We start from the raw sequence: 15,951 nt of genomic DNA, 5'->3' as shown, positions 1-15,951 counted from the left end.
TGCGCATAATTTATCATTGTTCTCACAAAAATACTGTGAAATAAAAAGTGATCAAGCACATCCACTAAACATGCCTAAATTCTTATAATTTTTCACTTCTGCATATTGACTTTGCATATGTAATTTCAGTGATTATCTCCATCAATGAGAGTGGAATATCAAATGTAAATGTGTATATCGAAATGAAAACAGATTTTAAAATTGTTTACTTTATTACTTTTCTCTCTCCAGGACAAAGAGTGCATATGCATGGTCTAGAATGCCTGTACGTTACGTACATAAACACGGCAAGTTTCTTTTTTATAAATCCCTATATGTGCATTGAAAATTGCGTATGCCCATTTTGTGCGTACGCAACGTTTTTAAATGGGAGCCCAACAGGTGATGAATGCCATTGACTTCCATGGTTGGAAAAAAATATATAATATGAAAGTCAATTGGCAACCACCAACTGCTTGATTACCGTTAATCTTCAAAATATATTTTATCTTCAACATAAGAAAGCAACTCATACAGGTGATGACAGAATATTCATTTTTGGGTGAACTATCCCTTTAATGAGTAAATATCTTTACTTGAAGAGATGTGTTAGAAACAATGTGATAGGAACAGAGTCATACATAAGATTTTTTGAGAGCTTTTACTTCACAAAATACTGAGTTATTATAAGGGTTATATAGAGTAATTCTGATTAGCATGTTGATTCTCTGCTACCGTGATGGATTATTTGTAGATGCTGAATGAGCTAAAACATAGCACCAGTTGATAATAAAAAGAATATAATTGTAGAAAAGTTCAGTAGGGAGCAACATGCACAAAGACGACCAATTACCATTACACAGAAGAAGAGCAGGAAAGGGCAGCAAGCAACAACAACAGGAAGAGCTGACGTGATTTTAGTACAAACATATCACTCAGAAGCCTTCTGGAATATAAAGTATATGGGTTAGATACCAAATGCAAGTGTTTTGAACTTGAATCTTCAAATAGAATGACTATTATTTTTTTATCATTTTGAGTTTGTTTTTGTTGAGTTTATTGTGTTCAAGTCAATAAGGTTGACACAACTAATTTGTGTAGCAATTTCTAATACTGTGTGTATGTGTGAGTCACTTTTATCATTCTCAAATGTTGGCTATAACCTGTACTATGTTGCACACAGAATGTGTCTTGATTCAGATCATGATATATTTTTGTTAATTTACTGTAATATTCATTCAACTCTAAATGCTATTATAGTTGATTTCTGTCCTGAAAACTCATTCGTTAGAAGCACCACGCCTCAGTCTTGCATTTGCAGAACGCACAATCTGATCCAGTGCCTTGAGAATCAAAACATCAACAACATCGTTTGTGTTAATCTCATTATGATAGTTCTTCACTGGGAAGATGTGGCTCACTGGAACACCCACTTTGGCACTGCACAACTCCATCTGTATAGAAAAACAATACAAAATTGGGTCCCACTTCTAAATACACACATGTAATAACCCACTGAATGGTATGTGTACAAACACATGTGTAACAGGACTAAAATCACTTTTTGGTAAAGAAAGTGTTGCACTTTATATAATTACTCTGATTTTACACAGCAGCGTCCAGTAAGTTAGTCTTTACAAATTAATTGTTGTTGGTGTCCAGAATGTTACACTTTATATTAAGTGGACAGTTCCTGAGGTTCCTGAGGTTTTACCATGTAAGTACACTGGTATTACAGTGGTGCTCCAACTCCAACTCCAACTCCTCCCACTTTACATATCCCTGACCTAACAATCTTCACCTCCTGGATCACATGGTGCCAATTAATCTTATACATACTGTTGTTACAATGTAGTTACATAATTCCTGTTACAGAGGTTTTAGTGAAGTGACCTACCTTCTTTTTGATCTTCTCGCTTCTGTAGACCATCTTTAGATCATTATTGACCAGAGGACATGCTTCATCCACTTTAGTCATGACAATCACTTGAGGAATCCCTGCAAAGAGAAAGATGCAAGTGTTTTAATCTGAATGATACTGTGACGAGTTTCTGATCCTATTGGAGGAGAGCGTAGAATATTTTGATTGGTTGTTAACTTGTTAATTGATCGTTAGTTTGAGTATTCAAGAGTTATTTGGGGTAGGCACTCCTGGAGGGATAGTTCTCTCAGGAGTGGTTCTTTCTGTTTCCTTTCTGGTTTGTTTATTTTGGCATTTCTTATATTATGTAGTTAATGTTGTGTTGTAGTTATATTAATTTAATTATTTCCAATAATACCTCTAGATTATTGTTTGTTATTATTAATTGTTGTTGTAATAGTTTAGAGTAATAAAACAATTTGTTTGTTGTCTGATCCCTCTTTTGATGCAACCTTAAACGAGCGGGTCGTAACAGATACAAATCTGAATTTTGTAATATATTCCTGCGTTTTCCATTTGTCCAAAACAACCACAAATAATATTACATTTTTACTGGTTCACTTAAAACACCTTTATCTACAGTTGAAATTGTATTTGTTGTATTTCAAATATGCACATATGTTAAACTAGTTTTCATGTGGAATGCAGGAGCTTTTATGTGCATAAGAAAGATAAAAATCATAGAAAATTTTACCTTTATCACTGATGGCCTGGCGAATGAGCTTCAATTTCTCTGTGATTATCTTATCATCTGCAGCGAGATGGATTGTATTTGCATCTATGACGTAAACTACGCAGAAGGCTTGATCAGACAGTGAAGGGTTTTGTATGTAATGATCATCGTCACTAGTGAGGGATTTTTCTTCAAACTAAGTTTGAAATAAAAAAGAAAATTTAAAAATTAAAGATACACTGTACACATTCACATTTTATTTTTAAAATTAAATGAATGTAGTTAATGGGATAGTTCACCCAAAAATAAATTTCGTCATCATTTACTCACGCTCAAGTTGTTACAAACCTGTATGCAATTTTTTTCTTCTGTGAATTACAATAGGAAATATTTTAAAGAATGTGTACCATGTTTTTCACATTCTAGTCAATGGCTGCCAGCAACTGTTTGGTTATCAGCATTCTTCAAAATATCATCTTTTGTGAATTTTCATTTTTGGGTGAATGTCTTACTTTATATCCCTCCTTCACATGTCCATATATGGTTTTGACAATGTCATCTGGTTGACACTCAGATATTTTTTCAGGTTCTAAACCTTTTATGTCACAGAATTCATAAGGCAAATCTGCATCTGCACTTCTGATGCGGTATGCTCTCAGCTGAAAACAAAGAAAAAGAAAAATGGCAACACATGTATTTGAATATCACACAATGCTTATGATTTAAAAACAAATGTCTGGTTAGGTTGATGATTTGTCTATATTTCCTTAAAGGGATCATATGTCCTTTCTCTTTGGAGTGTTACAAGCTCTTGGTGCATAAAGAAGATTTGAAAAGTTGTAAAGACTGAAATCTCAAATACAAAGAGATATTCTTTATAAAAGTTAAAAGTCAACCACACACTCCTAAAATGGCTCGTTCTAACACGCCCCCCACAAGTCTACATCACGATGTGGGAAGATTTGCATAAAACCGCCCAAATGTTCATGCAAAGAAAGAAGGCATGACTTTGATTCCTCACTATTTAGCAGAACGAAACCAGGCAGTCCCGCGATAGGCCAACGCAAAACCAAGCGCCACTTTCAGCACGTATTAACCAGAGTAAGACACACACAATTTAAACCAAAAACTTTCCTAGCAATGACGATCACACACTAGTCTGATGAGAAAACAAGACAAAACACTCACAAGCTGCTGTCCTTCTCTGTAGCTCGACTGTTTCATATAAACCCCTTTAAATCACGTTCCTACAGTCTTTGCAACTACCGTGTGTGCAATATAGGAGTTAAATAATGCTTACTATTTTTGTGAAACTGCGACAGGCGCCTGACGATGAAGTATCAGCTAGTGCTTCATTAACAATTTCTCCTTGAAAGACACTAAGGACAGAGTTAATAAAGCTGGACTTCCCTGCTCCAATTTGTCCAGCCACCAGGATCTTGATCTTTGTCACATCTGGATTACTCAGAGTAAACTTTTCTAGACGGTCTTTCAGTACTTCCTTCTGTCTACAAAAGATGAGAGACAAAATTATCTGCACACTTAATGAATAAAAATAATGTATGTTTGAGGATACTTATTTGTGGATTATTTATTCAGCCAATATGTTATATTTTTAGATTTTTTTAAAATCTCAGTTTTAAATACATTTATAGTTTGATATTTTGAAACTAGTTAGAATTAATTTTATAATTCCAGGCAAAGGGGAACAAAAGCCTGCACACAATGTCCTTCAATGTAAAAAATAAAAATAAAAAAAACCCTTTAACAACAAACATTTATTTAGAGGTCAAATACATTAAATAAAAATGTGTTAGACAATGTATATTTTACAGTTGTTAGGCCTAAATTAAATTTTTGCTATTTGTGCTTTGTACAAATACAAAATTTACTGTATCTTTGAACAGACAACTATCTATGATAATATGGCCTACATACTACACACTGTAGTCCACATACATATGGCTGTATAGCTTACCCCCAGTCAAATATCCTCCATGCTTCATCCAGTACTGTGAAGAAAAAAAAAACACAGATCAAATAAACAATTAAGTTTAACAATAAATTGGTATTATCTGTCACGGTTGGGTTTGGGAAAACACAAAGAGAGGGTAGATCCAAATGCAGGTAAGGGTTTTTATTTAAACAGAGGGGTAACTACAAAAATAAACAGTCATGAGAGACAAACGTAACCAAAAGAGGGAACCGGATGAAACGGGGAACTCGGAAGAATGAGAAGGTAGAGGAAGTCTCGAGAGTAGGGGAACGAGAGCATGAGACACATAGGGTAAGGACTCCATGATGACAACAGAGAAAGACAGCTCTATATAGGGAAACTAATGACAGAGTATTGTCAACACCTGTGCGATTCTAATTGGAGTGCAATTACTGTGAAGACACAACCAGACTAGCGGAATTAAAGTGCCTATGGTGAAGTGCCTAAGGGGAAGTGAGCTCACTAGGGAACACCCAGGAAAACAAAGACTGGCAGCGTGACATTACCCCCTCCCTACGGAGCAGCTACCAGATGCTCCACCTAAACCCAGGAAAACCCCAACAGAAAAAGAGGCAGGAGGGAGGTGGAACGGCGGCGGACCAGGGGGAGGGACGGAGGGACAGAAAACAGGGACAGGAGCAACCAGGAGAAATGGAAAGGTGCAACACAAAACAAGGAGTCCAGGAGGGAGGCGGACAGGTGGAGGCTCAGGGGGAGGGAAGGAGGGCCAGACTAAACTAAAAGGAACAGACAGAAACAGAACTCAAAAAACACAAAACATAAGTCCATGAAGGGCATGTTGAGGCGTCCACCAGGACGGAGCAGATGACCACCACATCTTTGTGGTCGAGGCCGGAGACCACCAGGGCGGAGCGGAAGACCACCACGGCCTTGTGGTCAAAGTCAAAGCCCTCCAGGGCGGAGCGGAAGACCACCACGTCTTTGTGGTCGAGGCCGGAGTCCACCAGGGCGGAGCAGAAGACCACCACGTCCTCATGGTCACCGCCGGAGTCCCCAGAGCGGAGCGGACGACCACCACGTCCTCGTGGTCACCGCCCGAGTCCCCCAGGGTGGAGCGGACGACCACCACGTCCTCGTGGTCACCGCCAGAGTCCCCCAGGGCGGAGTAGAAGACCACCACGGCCTTGTGGTCACCGCCTCGGGAACTGTATCGGGCACCGCCTCTGGAACAGCCTCGGGCACCGCCTCGGGAACAGCATCGGGCACCGCCTCGGGAACAGCATCGGGCACCGCCTCGGGAACAGCATCGGGCACCGCCTCGGGAACTGCATCGGGCACCGCCTCGGGAACTGCATCGGGCACCGCCGCGGGAACTGCATCGGGCACCGCCTCGGGAACTGCATCGGGAACCGCATCGGGCACCGCCTCGGGAACTGCATCGGGCACCGCCTCGGGAACTGCATCGGGCACCGCCTCGGGAACTGCATCGGGCACCGCCTCGGGAACTGCATCGGGCACCGCCTCGGGAACTGCATCGGGCTCCGCCTCGGGAACAGCATCGGGCTCCGCCTCGGGAACAGCATCGGGAACTGCATCGAGCACCGCCTCGGGAACAGCCTCGGGCACCGCCTCGGGAACAGCCTCGGGCACCGCCTCGGGAACAGCCTCGGGCACCGCCTCGGGAACAGCCTCGGGCACCGCCTCGGGCATCGCCTCGGGAACCGCATCGGGCACCGCCTCGGGAACAACATCGAGCACCGCCTCGGGAACTGCATCGGGCACCGCCTCGGGAACAGCCTCGGGCACCGCCTCGGGAACAGCCTCGGGCACCGCCTCGGGAACAGCCTCGGGCACCGCCTCGGGAACAACATCGGGCACCGCCTCGGGAACTGCATCGGGCGCCGCCTCGGGAACTGCATCGGGCACCGCCTCGGGAACTGCATCGGGCACCGCCTCGGGAACTGCATCGGGCGCCGCCTCGGGAACAACATCGGGCACCGCCTCGGGAACTGCATCGGGCGCCGCCTCGGGAACTGCATCGGGCACCGCCTCGGGAACTGCATCGGGCACCGCCTCGGGAACTGCATCGGGCACCGCCTCGGGAACTGCATCGGGCACCGCCTCGGGAACTGCATCGGGCACCGCCTCGGGAACAGCATCGGGCACCGCCTCGGGAACTGCATCGGGCACCGCCTCGGGAACTGCATCGGGCACCGCCTCTGGAACAGCCTCGGGCACCGCCTCGGGAACTGTATCGGGCACCGCCTCGGGAACAGCATCGGGAACCGCATCGGGAACGGCTTCGGCCACCGCCTCGGCCTCCGGAACAGCAGCGGGTACCGCCTCGGCCTCCAGAACCGCAGCGGGCACCACATCGGGAACAGCATCGGGCATTGCCTCGGCCTCTCGAACAGCATCGAGCACCTTCTCGGGAACAGCCTCGGCCTCGGAAACAGCATCGGGCACCGCCTCGGGAACTGCATCGGGCACCGCCTCGGAGACTGCATCGGGCACCGCCTCGGCCTCCGGAACATTAGCGGGCACCGCATCGGGAACGGCCTCGGCCACCGCCTCGGCCTCCGGAACAGCAGCGGGCACCGCATCGGGAACAGCCTCGGCCACCGCCTCCGGAACAGCAGCGGGCACCGCATCGGGAATGGCCTCATGGACGGCAGCCGCCCGCTCGGGAACGTTCTCCGGGTCCTGAGGAACAGTAGCTGCCTGTCTCCTCCTCCGCCCTCTACGATGGAGAGTCGGTGGCGTTGAGTCGGCCATCTTGTGCTGTGGTGCTGGGCTGGCGGCCATCTTGAGCTGTGGCGCTAGGCTGGCGGCCATCTTGGGCTGTGGGGCTGGGCTGGTGGCCATCTTGGGTTGTGGGGCTGAGCTGGCAGCCTTGTCTGGAAACTCTGGTGTGGTTGTTGCATCCCACTGAGCACGATGGTGCAGGTAATTGGTAAACCCCCAAAAGTCCAGGATCTCTAACCCCTTCATCTCCCATTGAGGTAAAGGATCATCCAGGCAATTATTAAACCAATCCTTTAGTGCTGCATCATTGTAACCTAACCCGACTGCCAAAGTCCAAAACAATTGCGCCAGGCCACCCACCTCTCTTCCCTCTTGATGAAGGGTGGTTAAGTTCCGGAATCTCCCCCTCCGTTCCTCCATGGTGGCTGGGGAACCGATTCGAAATCTCACACCGCTGGATCTAGGCATGATGGAGTCCTTCTGTCACGGTTGGGTTTGGGAAAACACAAAGAGAGGGTAGATCCAAATGCAGGTAAGGGTTTTTATTTAAACAGAGGGGTAACTACAAAAATAAACAGTCATGAGAGACAAACGTAACCAAAAGAGGGAACCGGATGAAACGGGGAACTCGGAAGAATGAGAAGGTAGAGGAAGTCTCGGGGGAACGAGAGCATGAGACACATAGGGTAAGGACTCCATGATGACAACAGAGAAAGACAGCTCTATATAGGGAAACTAATGACAGAGTATTGTCAACACCTGTGCGATTCTAATTGGAGTGCAATTACTGTGAAGACACAACCAGACTAGCGGAATTAAAGTGCCTATGGTGAAGTGCCTAAGGGGAAGTGAGCTCACTAGGGAAGACCCAGGAAAACAAAGACTGGCAGCGTGACATTATCTCAATCTCTGAGTCTGAGAATGAATATATCCCATCAGATTGCTCTCAGATTGTTGGCTAACATTCTGATAAGGATCTCTCAAACTTACAAATGTACTTATAGTAGCTTTAATATAACATTTTTGTTCAAAGTTTTTGGTTTAAATAATGTTTTAAAAACATTAACGCAAAAATATTATGCATTTTTTTCCTTCTTTTTTTTTTCTTTTTTTTTTTTAATATTACTACTTGTTTCAAAATGTTCAGGGTACATATCAAAAGTAACATTCCCACAAGGCCGTAATCATGTCTTGAACATTGGGGTGGGGGGTGGGGGGTGGTGGGACCAACGTAGGGTTAGGGTTAGGTTATATATATATATATATATATATATATATATATATATATATATATATATATATATATATATATATATGCGTCTTTATTCTTTATTTAAACAAAAATACAGAAAAAACAATGTAATTTTGTGAAATATCATTGTAATTTAAAATAACTGTTTTATATTTTAATATACCCTAAAATACAATTTATTCCTGTGAAACCAAGCTGACTTTTCAGCATTATTACTCCAGTCTTCCTTCAGAATCCATCTAATATGCTGATTTATAATCAATGTTGGAAACATTTTTGCTGCTTCATATTGTTCGGGACATGTGACACTTTTTTTCAGGATTCATTGGTAAATAAAAAGTTAAAAGGAACAGTGTTTATTCAAAATATAAATTTTGTGTTACAATATATACTACTATTCAAAAGTTTTGGGTCCATAAATTGTTTCTTTCATCTTTTTTTTTTTTTTTTTTTTTTAAAGAAATTAATACCTTTATCCAGCAAGGAAGTGTTAAATGGACAAAAAGGTGATAGTAAAAAAAACATATATTGTTATAAAAGATTACTTTTTTGAATAAATGCTATTCTTTTTATCATTTAATTCATCAAATATAAAAAATAAAATAAAATAAAATAAAATAAAATAAAATAAAATAAAATAAATACAATTTAAAATTAAGTAGCACAACAGTTTCAACGGTGTAAATAAATCATCATATTAGAATGATTTCTGAAGATCATGTGACACTGAAGACTCGAGTAATGATGCTGAATACAGCTGCACATCACAGAAATAAATTACACTTTAAACTATGTTTAAATAGGAAAACGTCTCTAGGTTACGTATGTAACCCTAGTTCCTCGAGGGAACGAGACGCTGCGTCAATGCGCGCAACTCTGAATATCGTGTGAAATCAGACCAATGGAAGAGCGTGACGTCACCGGCGGAGTGACGTAAGCGACCAGGAAGCTATAAAAGCACGTGCCACGCAGCTGGCGTCAGCTTCGAGTACCAGCAAGCGCCGGCAGGGGTGCCGGGGGTATGGCTCCGAGACGCAGCGTCGATGCGCTTTGGGGAACGAGTACCAACGCCGCCAGACTACCAAACCCCTGCCTAGTGTGTATCCGAAGAGCACAGCTTAGGTCAGGAGGACTGAAGCGCCTGGAGTGACTGGCATGTCTAGGCCATAGAATTTGACAAACGTGGAGGGCGTGGACCATCCCGCAGCATTGCAGATGTCCAGCATGGATACACCTGCTAAGAAGGCCTTGGAGGCCGCCATACCCCGAGTAGAGTGAGCCTTGGCTCCCGACAGCGGGGGTCGACCAGAGGACTCATAGGAAGCGTTGATAACCTCGACTATCCAACGACTAATAGTCTGCTTAGAAGCAGGAAAACCCCTCTTGGGGGGACCGTAGCATACAAGCAATTGATCGGTCTTTCTCCACAGGGCAGCTCTGTGGACGTATGCGTCCAGCGCTCGAACTGCACACATACAATTTAGCTTCGCCTGGTCAGGCTCCCGAAAGGGAGGAGGACAGAAGGCCTGCAGCACTACCGGTTGTGGCGTAACAGAGGGAACCTTAGGAACATATCCCGCTCGAGGGTATATGAATGCTTTAGCCATGCCTGGTGCAAACTCAAGATAAGTAGGGGCCACAGAGAGGGCCTGAAGGTCTCCTACTCTCTGCAGAGAGGTGATAGCCAACAGAAATGAGGTTTTAAGTGTGAGATGTCTGTCTGAGATATCTTGAATAGGTTCAAATGGGGGTTTGCACAACGCCTCTAACACCACAACCAAGTCCCACGGGGGAATACGGGACCGTTCTGGAGGTTTCAGCCTCAGCGCACCGCGGAGGAAACGTGTAACTAGGGGGTGTCTTCCCAAAGACTGGCCATCGAGAAGGGCGTGGTAGGCCGCAATAGCCGCCACGTAGACCTTCAACGTGGAGTGGGTCAACCCTGCAGAGAGCCTAGCCTGTAGAAACTCCAGAACTGTACCAATCGGGCAGTTTGCTGGCTCTAACCGGCGGTCTCTGCACCATGAGGTGAAGAGTTTCCACCTCAGGGCGTACAGTTTTCTCGTTGAGGGAGCTCTGGATTGGAGAAGGGTCTCAACAACCTCGTTTGAGAGACCGGCTGCTAACAGTTGTATCCCCTCAGGGGCCACACCCACAGCTTCCACAACTCCGGGCGAGGGTGAATTATCGTACCCTGCGCCTGCGAGAGTAGGTCTGTCCTGATCGGTATCTCCCACGGAGAGCCGTCGAGGAGCGAGACTAGATCTGAGAACCATACTCGGCCCGGCCAGACCGGGGCTACTAACAACAGACGGACCCCGTCCCGGCGCACTCTCGCCAGAACTCCCGGGAGCAGAGCAATAGGGGGAAATGCGTACAGACGAAGCCTCGGCCAGGTCTGTACCATAGCGTCCAGACCCAGAGGAGCTGGATGAACTAGAGAGAACCAAAGGGGGCATTGTGACGTCTCACTACTTCTGGGTGAAGTCTCCATTCCCCGGGCCTCGGCCCCTGCCTCGACAGTATGTCTGCTCCCATATTTTGTTTCCCAGGAATATATACTGCTCTTAATGAGAGGAGTTTGCTCTGGGACCACACCAGGATCTGGTGCGCCAGTTTGTACAAAGGGCGCGAACGCAGACCTCCCTGGTGGTTGATATAAGAGACCACCGATGTGTTGTCGGTGCGCACCAACACATGGTGACCCCTCAGGTCTGGGAGGAAGTGCTTCAGTGCACAAAAAACTGCTAGCATTTCTAGACAATTGATATGCCATGTTTGATGGCGATCGCTCCACAGACCACGGGCAGGGTGGCCACTCATGACTGCACCCCAGCCAGTGAGGGATGCATCTGTCGCTAGCGTGACACGGCGACCAAGAGCTCCCAGCACCGGGCCCTGTTTCAAGAACCAAGGTTTCTTCCACATGTCTAAGGCACGTAGGCAGCGCCGCGTGACCTTGATAGTGTGAAGTAGATTGCCCCTCAGGGAAAATCCCTTGGTCTTGAGCCACCACTGTAGGGGCCTCATGTACAGCAGGCCAAGAGGTATCACGTTGGACGCAGCTGCCATCAGACCCAACAATCTCTGAAATTGTTTGACAGTGAGTGACTGGCCTTCTTTGACTCTCTCGACTGAGATGCGGATCGACTCGATACGAGCAGTGGACAATCGTGCCTGCATCATGGTCTAATCCCATACTACGCCTAGATAGGTGGTTCTCTGAACCGGAGAAAGCACACTCTTCTTGGCGTTCAGTCTCAAACCCAGCTCCCCCATATGTGCGAGGACGACATCTCGATGCCGAACCGCAACCTGCTCTGACTGAGCTAAGATCAACCAATCGTCGATATAGTTGAGAATGCGGATGCCCTGCATACGCAGGGGGACCAGAGCCGCGTCTACACATTTTGTGAATGTGCGGGGTGAGAGTGCAAGGCCGAAGGGAAGTACTCGATATTGGTAAGCTTCGCCCCTGAAAGCGAACCTCAGAAACTTCCTGTGTTGTGGAAGGATGGATATGTGAAAATATGCGTCTTTGAGATCTATTGTGACAAACCAGTCCTCGGACCTGATCTGCACTACAACATGCTTGATTGTGAGCATTCTGAATTTTAGTCTCATAACTGAACGATTTAAGACCCTCAAGTCTATAATCGGATGCAGCCCCCCATCCTTCTTTGGAACTATGAAATACCGGCTGTAAAATCCGGACTCCCTGTCTTGAGGAGGGACCACCTCGATGGCCTCCTTCTCTAATAGGGTTTTCACTTCCTGTTCCATAACCAGACTCTGCCTGAGGCCGACTATTGTCTGAACGACCCCGTTGAACACTGGCGGCACGGAGCCGAACAGAATGCGGTAGCCTTTTTCTACTGTGTGCAGGACCCATCGAGATACATTTGGCAGTAGTTTCCACGCTGCTAAATAATCTACTAAGGGAATCAGTCTCTCGAGACTGATCTCTGGTGTAAGAGGCCCCCGCAGGGGCGGCGAGCGTCTCAGCCCCGCTACGAGCACGGGCGGAAGATACTGAGAGCGATGCACTGGCAGGGTTGGCAGACCGGCCCCCAGAGGGCGCTGAGGCGAGACGGGCACCGTGTACTGCGGTGTGTGCCGCTCTACCCCAGCAGAGGCTGCCCTCTGAAACCCTGGGCTCTTGGCGTCAGGGTTTCTTGGCCGAGGACTTCTTAGCTTCAAAAACTGCTCCAAGATCTTGTTTGGGCTGGGCCGAGAGCGTCGTCGAGACTCTCGTTCCCGACGCGGAGGAGCACGAGAGGCGACGCTCTGTTTTTGGGCCTCGCGGTACGAGGAGCTAGGGTGCGGCTGGGGCATCTCCCGCCCCAGATGCCCCAAGTGAGCGACGAGGGAGGAACTTATGGAACGCTGCCGTTTGTTGGTGGGCCTCCTGAAACCTGTCGACGACAGAATTGACTGCGTCGCCGAACAGGCCAGTCGGCTGGATCGGGGCGTCCATGAGGCAGACCCTGTCCCGCTCTTTCATATCGGACAGGGTCAACCATAAGTGCCTCTCCGCGGCCACCATAGCTGCCATGGACCGCCCAATCGCTCGGGCGGTCTCCTTGGTGGCGCGGAGGGAGAGATCAGCGGTCCTTCTTAGCTCTGATATATCATGGGACTTGATCTCCTCTCCCTCGTCTAGCTCCTTCAGCAGGTCGGCTTGGTACGCCTGTAACACCGCCATGGTGTGCAAACACGCACCAGCCTGACCTGCAGCCGCATACCCTTTGCCCACCAAAGCCGATGTTGCTCGAAGTGGCTTTGAGGGCAATGCCGGGGCCTTTAGAGACGATGCCGCGCCAGGGGACAGATAGCTCGCGAGCATCTGTTCCACCCGGGCATCGCTCTATAACCGTGCTCTCCCATCCCCACTACGTTCCCATAGTAGTCTGACGAGGGGATGTAGAGACGGGCCGAGAATGGAGGTTTCCACGACCTGGCGATCTCTTCATGCAGGTCGGGAAAGAAGGGTAGGCCCCGGCTGGGAGGTGGCTGATTCGCGCACAGGAAGCGTTCATGGCCCGTCTCCATTCCCTCCACCAGATCCACTTGCGAACCCCACGAGTGCAGCCACCATTCTGCCTCGGCAGAAGCGGGACCAGCACCGCGGGGAACGCTGGCGAAGGCCCCCTCCTCGAAGAGGGCCCTCCGGGAACGAAGCAGCCGCACCGACATACGCTCACAGTGCGGGCAGTCGGCCCCCTCGAGAGCCGACTCAGCGTGCTTCGAACCCAGGCAAACCACGCAAAGGCTATGTGTATCCCCACCCATTATATATCTCGGGCAGGGAGGAACACATAGCCTATAACGCGATTTGGAATCGCCAGTGTCAGTGTGTTTGACTTTCGCCTTGCTCTTTAGCATGTCTAGGAGCTCTTAAACTGGACAGACAACAGTAAATAAGACTCACAGACAAACAGTTTGACATTCACACACAGAGCGCTTGCTGAAAGACGCGAAGCTGACGCCAGCTGCGTGGCACGTGCTTTTATAGCTTCCTGGTCGCTTACGTCACTCCGCCAGTGACGTCACGCTCTTCCATTGGTCTGATTTCACACGATATTCAGAGTCGCGCACGCTGGGCGCGTTCCCCAAAGCGCATTGACGCAGCTCGAGTTCCTGAAGAGGAACAATATTTAATATTTTACAGTATTTTTTTGTTTGTTTGTTTGTTTGATCAAATAAATACAGCCTGGATAAGCATAAGAGACTCCAGTAAAAATCATTAAAAAGGCAACTAATTTTGAACGGCAGTGCATAAAAGGCTATATTAATGCCTCACTTGACACATGCACACACACACACACACACACACACACACAAACACACACACACCACTCGCACACAAATCAGAGCAGAGAATGTTGTGTATGGCCAGCTGCCCCACGGCTTTCATTAATAAAACAGCTTTGATTACATTAGTGTTTGCACGTTAATGTAGTCTTTTTTTTTTAATGCTTCAAAAACTGGATGTTCTGAACAATCATAAAACATTTGGAAATATCATTAGAAACATCATCATCCCAACTTACAGGGAATGTTAGAAAAATGTTCTTAGAGCATTATTTTATTTTTTTAACGGGGATGGTGTGTAATCTTAAAAATTGGAGACAGGGGGTGCTTGTAACACCATTAGTATAATTACTTAGAAATTAGGTGTGATGAACTCTATGATGTATGGCAACCACCAACTTGTGGACAATATAAGCTGACATTGGTTTCAGATGAACAACGGGTCGAACGAATGGGTCCAATTTCTGTTTCAGAACCACACCCATTCTTGTAATGTAACACTCTTATTCGGACATTGTATGCTCATACTGCTAAAGATCAGTTAAATACCCAAGGTTCCGTCTGTATTCTAACAACAGACAAAAGGGTGTGATAACAGGATCCAAGCAGACTCAGTCAAGTCATTCAAACCGACTTTTGAATGCACTATTTTCATTCTGAATATTGCAAGTTAATTTTATTCAACTTGTGCATTTTATAAATTTATGCATTTATTTTTTAAAACTGTTTATTTTCATATTTTATTCTTAACATATACAGAAAAAAGAACGAGAGAACTTAGGAGAAAAAAAAAAAAACTTCAATCCATATTAATACATGTTGCTTGCCAATCACATCCAAAATAATCTTTAAGGGGAAACAAATAATTTACAAAAGTATCTAAAGTTCCATCCAGTACATTACGCCGTCTTTCGTATGGTTATAGTGCCAAGAGTTTTTCACACCAAAGAGTTACAGTAGGAGGGTGTTCTTTAATCCAAACATGAAGTATGGAAGGCGAGCAGCATAAAGCATTATAGAAGTTGTTTTTGTTTCCGGTACACAGTTGTTCACAACAAGGATACACAATCTAAGATCCAGTGGTACTTTAATCCCAAAAGATCTTTCAGTTTCCTGAACAACCGAAGACCAGAATGACGCAATTAAAGGACAGATCCATATTAAGTGGAAATAAGTTCCTGTTTCCCTTTTACAATTCAAACAAAATTTGGAACATGTGTCATATTTACTTCGAGTTAAAGGAGTCACATGCAGCTTTTTAATAATTTTATACTGTACTTCATATGATTTGTTTGATTGGGTAATTTGTCTTGCACGATCTAATACTTTGCTCCATATCTGGTCATCCAGTATAGCACATTTATATTAATTAATTATATAACACATTTATATTAATTTATGCATTTAAATAGATCAAATTTGATTAAATAGATGGAAAATATAAATATATATATATATATATATATAAGTTAATAAGTTAAAAGATGCATATCAGTTATCATAGTCAGAGACAATCCCATTATTCAATGCAGTACTGACCTCCAGCTGGTTTTGATTTCCTTGCCCCCATTTGCAATCGTGTGTCGATTAAACAGTAATAAGAAGAATAA

General features: G+C 45.8%; 2 protein-coding genes across 2 annotated transcripts; both read right to left on the bottom strand.

The window, feature by feature from the left end:
• Positions 1–523: 523 nt before the first annotated feature.
• LOC113076588 (interferon-induced protein 44-like) lies at positions 524–3,277 on the bottom strand (the record flags this gene model as incomplete). Its single annotated transcript, XM_026249277.1, has 4 exons — positions 524–1,433; positions 1,877–1,977; positions 2,595–2,769; positions 3,086–3,277. Coding segments are annotated over 4 exons (642 nt in total), but the record flags the coding sequence as incomplete, so codon positions are not given.
• A 436-nt stretch (positions 3,278–3,713) lies between these two features.
• Positions 3,714–15,951, bottom strand: LOC113076604 (interferon-induced protein 44-like). Its single transcript, XM_026249296.1, has 3 exons — positions 15,881–15,951; positions 4,552–4,585; positions 3,714–4,081 (listed from the first exon to the last, which is right to left on the bottom strand). The coding sequence occupies exons 1-3, from the start codon at positions 15,909–15,911 to the stop codon at positions 3,859–3,861; spliced, it is 288 nt and encodes a 95-aa protein (XP_026105081.1). The 5' UTR covers positions 15,912–15,951; the 3' UTR covers positions 3,714–3,858.

Source organism: Carassius auratus, unplaced genomic scaffold (assembly GCF_003368295.1).
Source record: "Carassius auratus strain Wakin unplaced genomic scaffold, ASM336829v1 scaf_tig00020786, whole genome shotgun sequence".
Taxonomy (NCBI): domain Eukaryota; kingdom Metazoa; phylum Chordata; class Actinopteri; order Cypriniformes; family Cyprinidae; genus Carassius; species Carassius auratus.
This window is presented reverse-complemented; position numbering and strand designations above follow the sequence as displayed.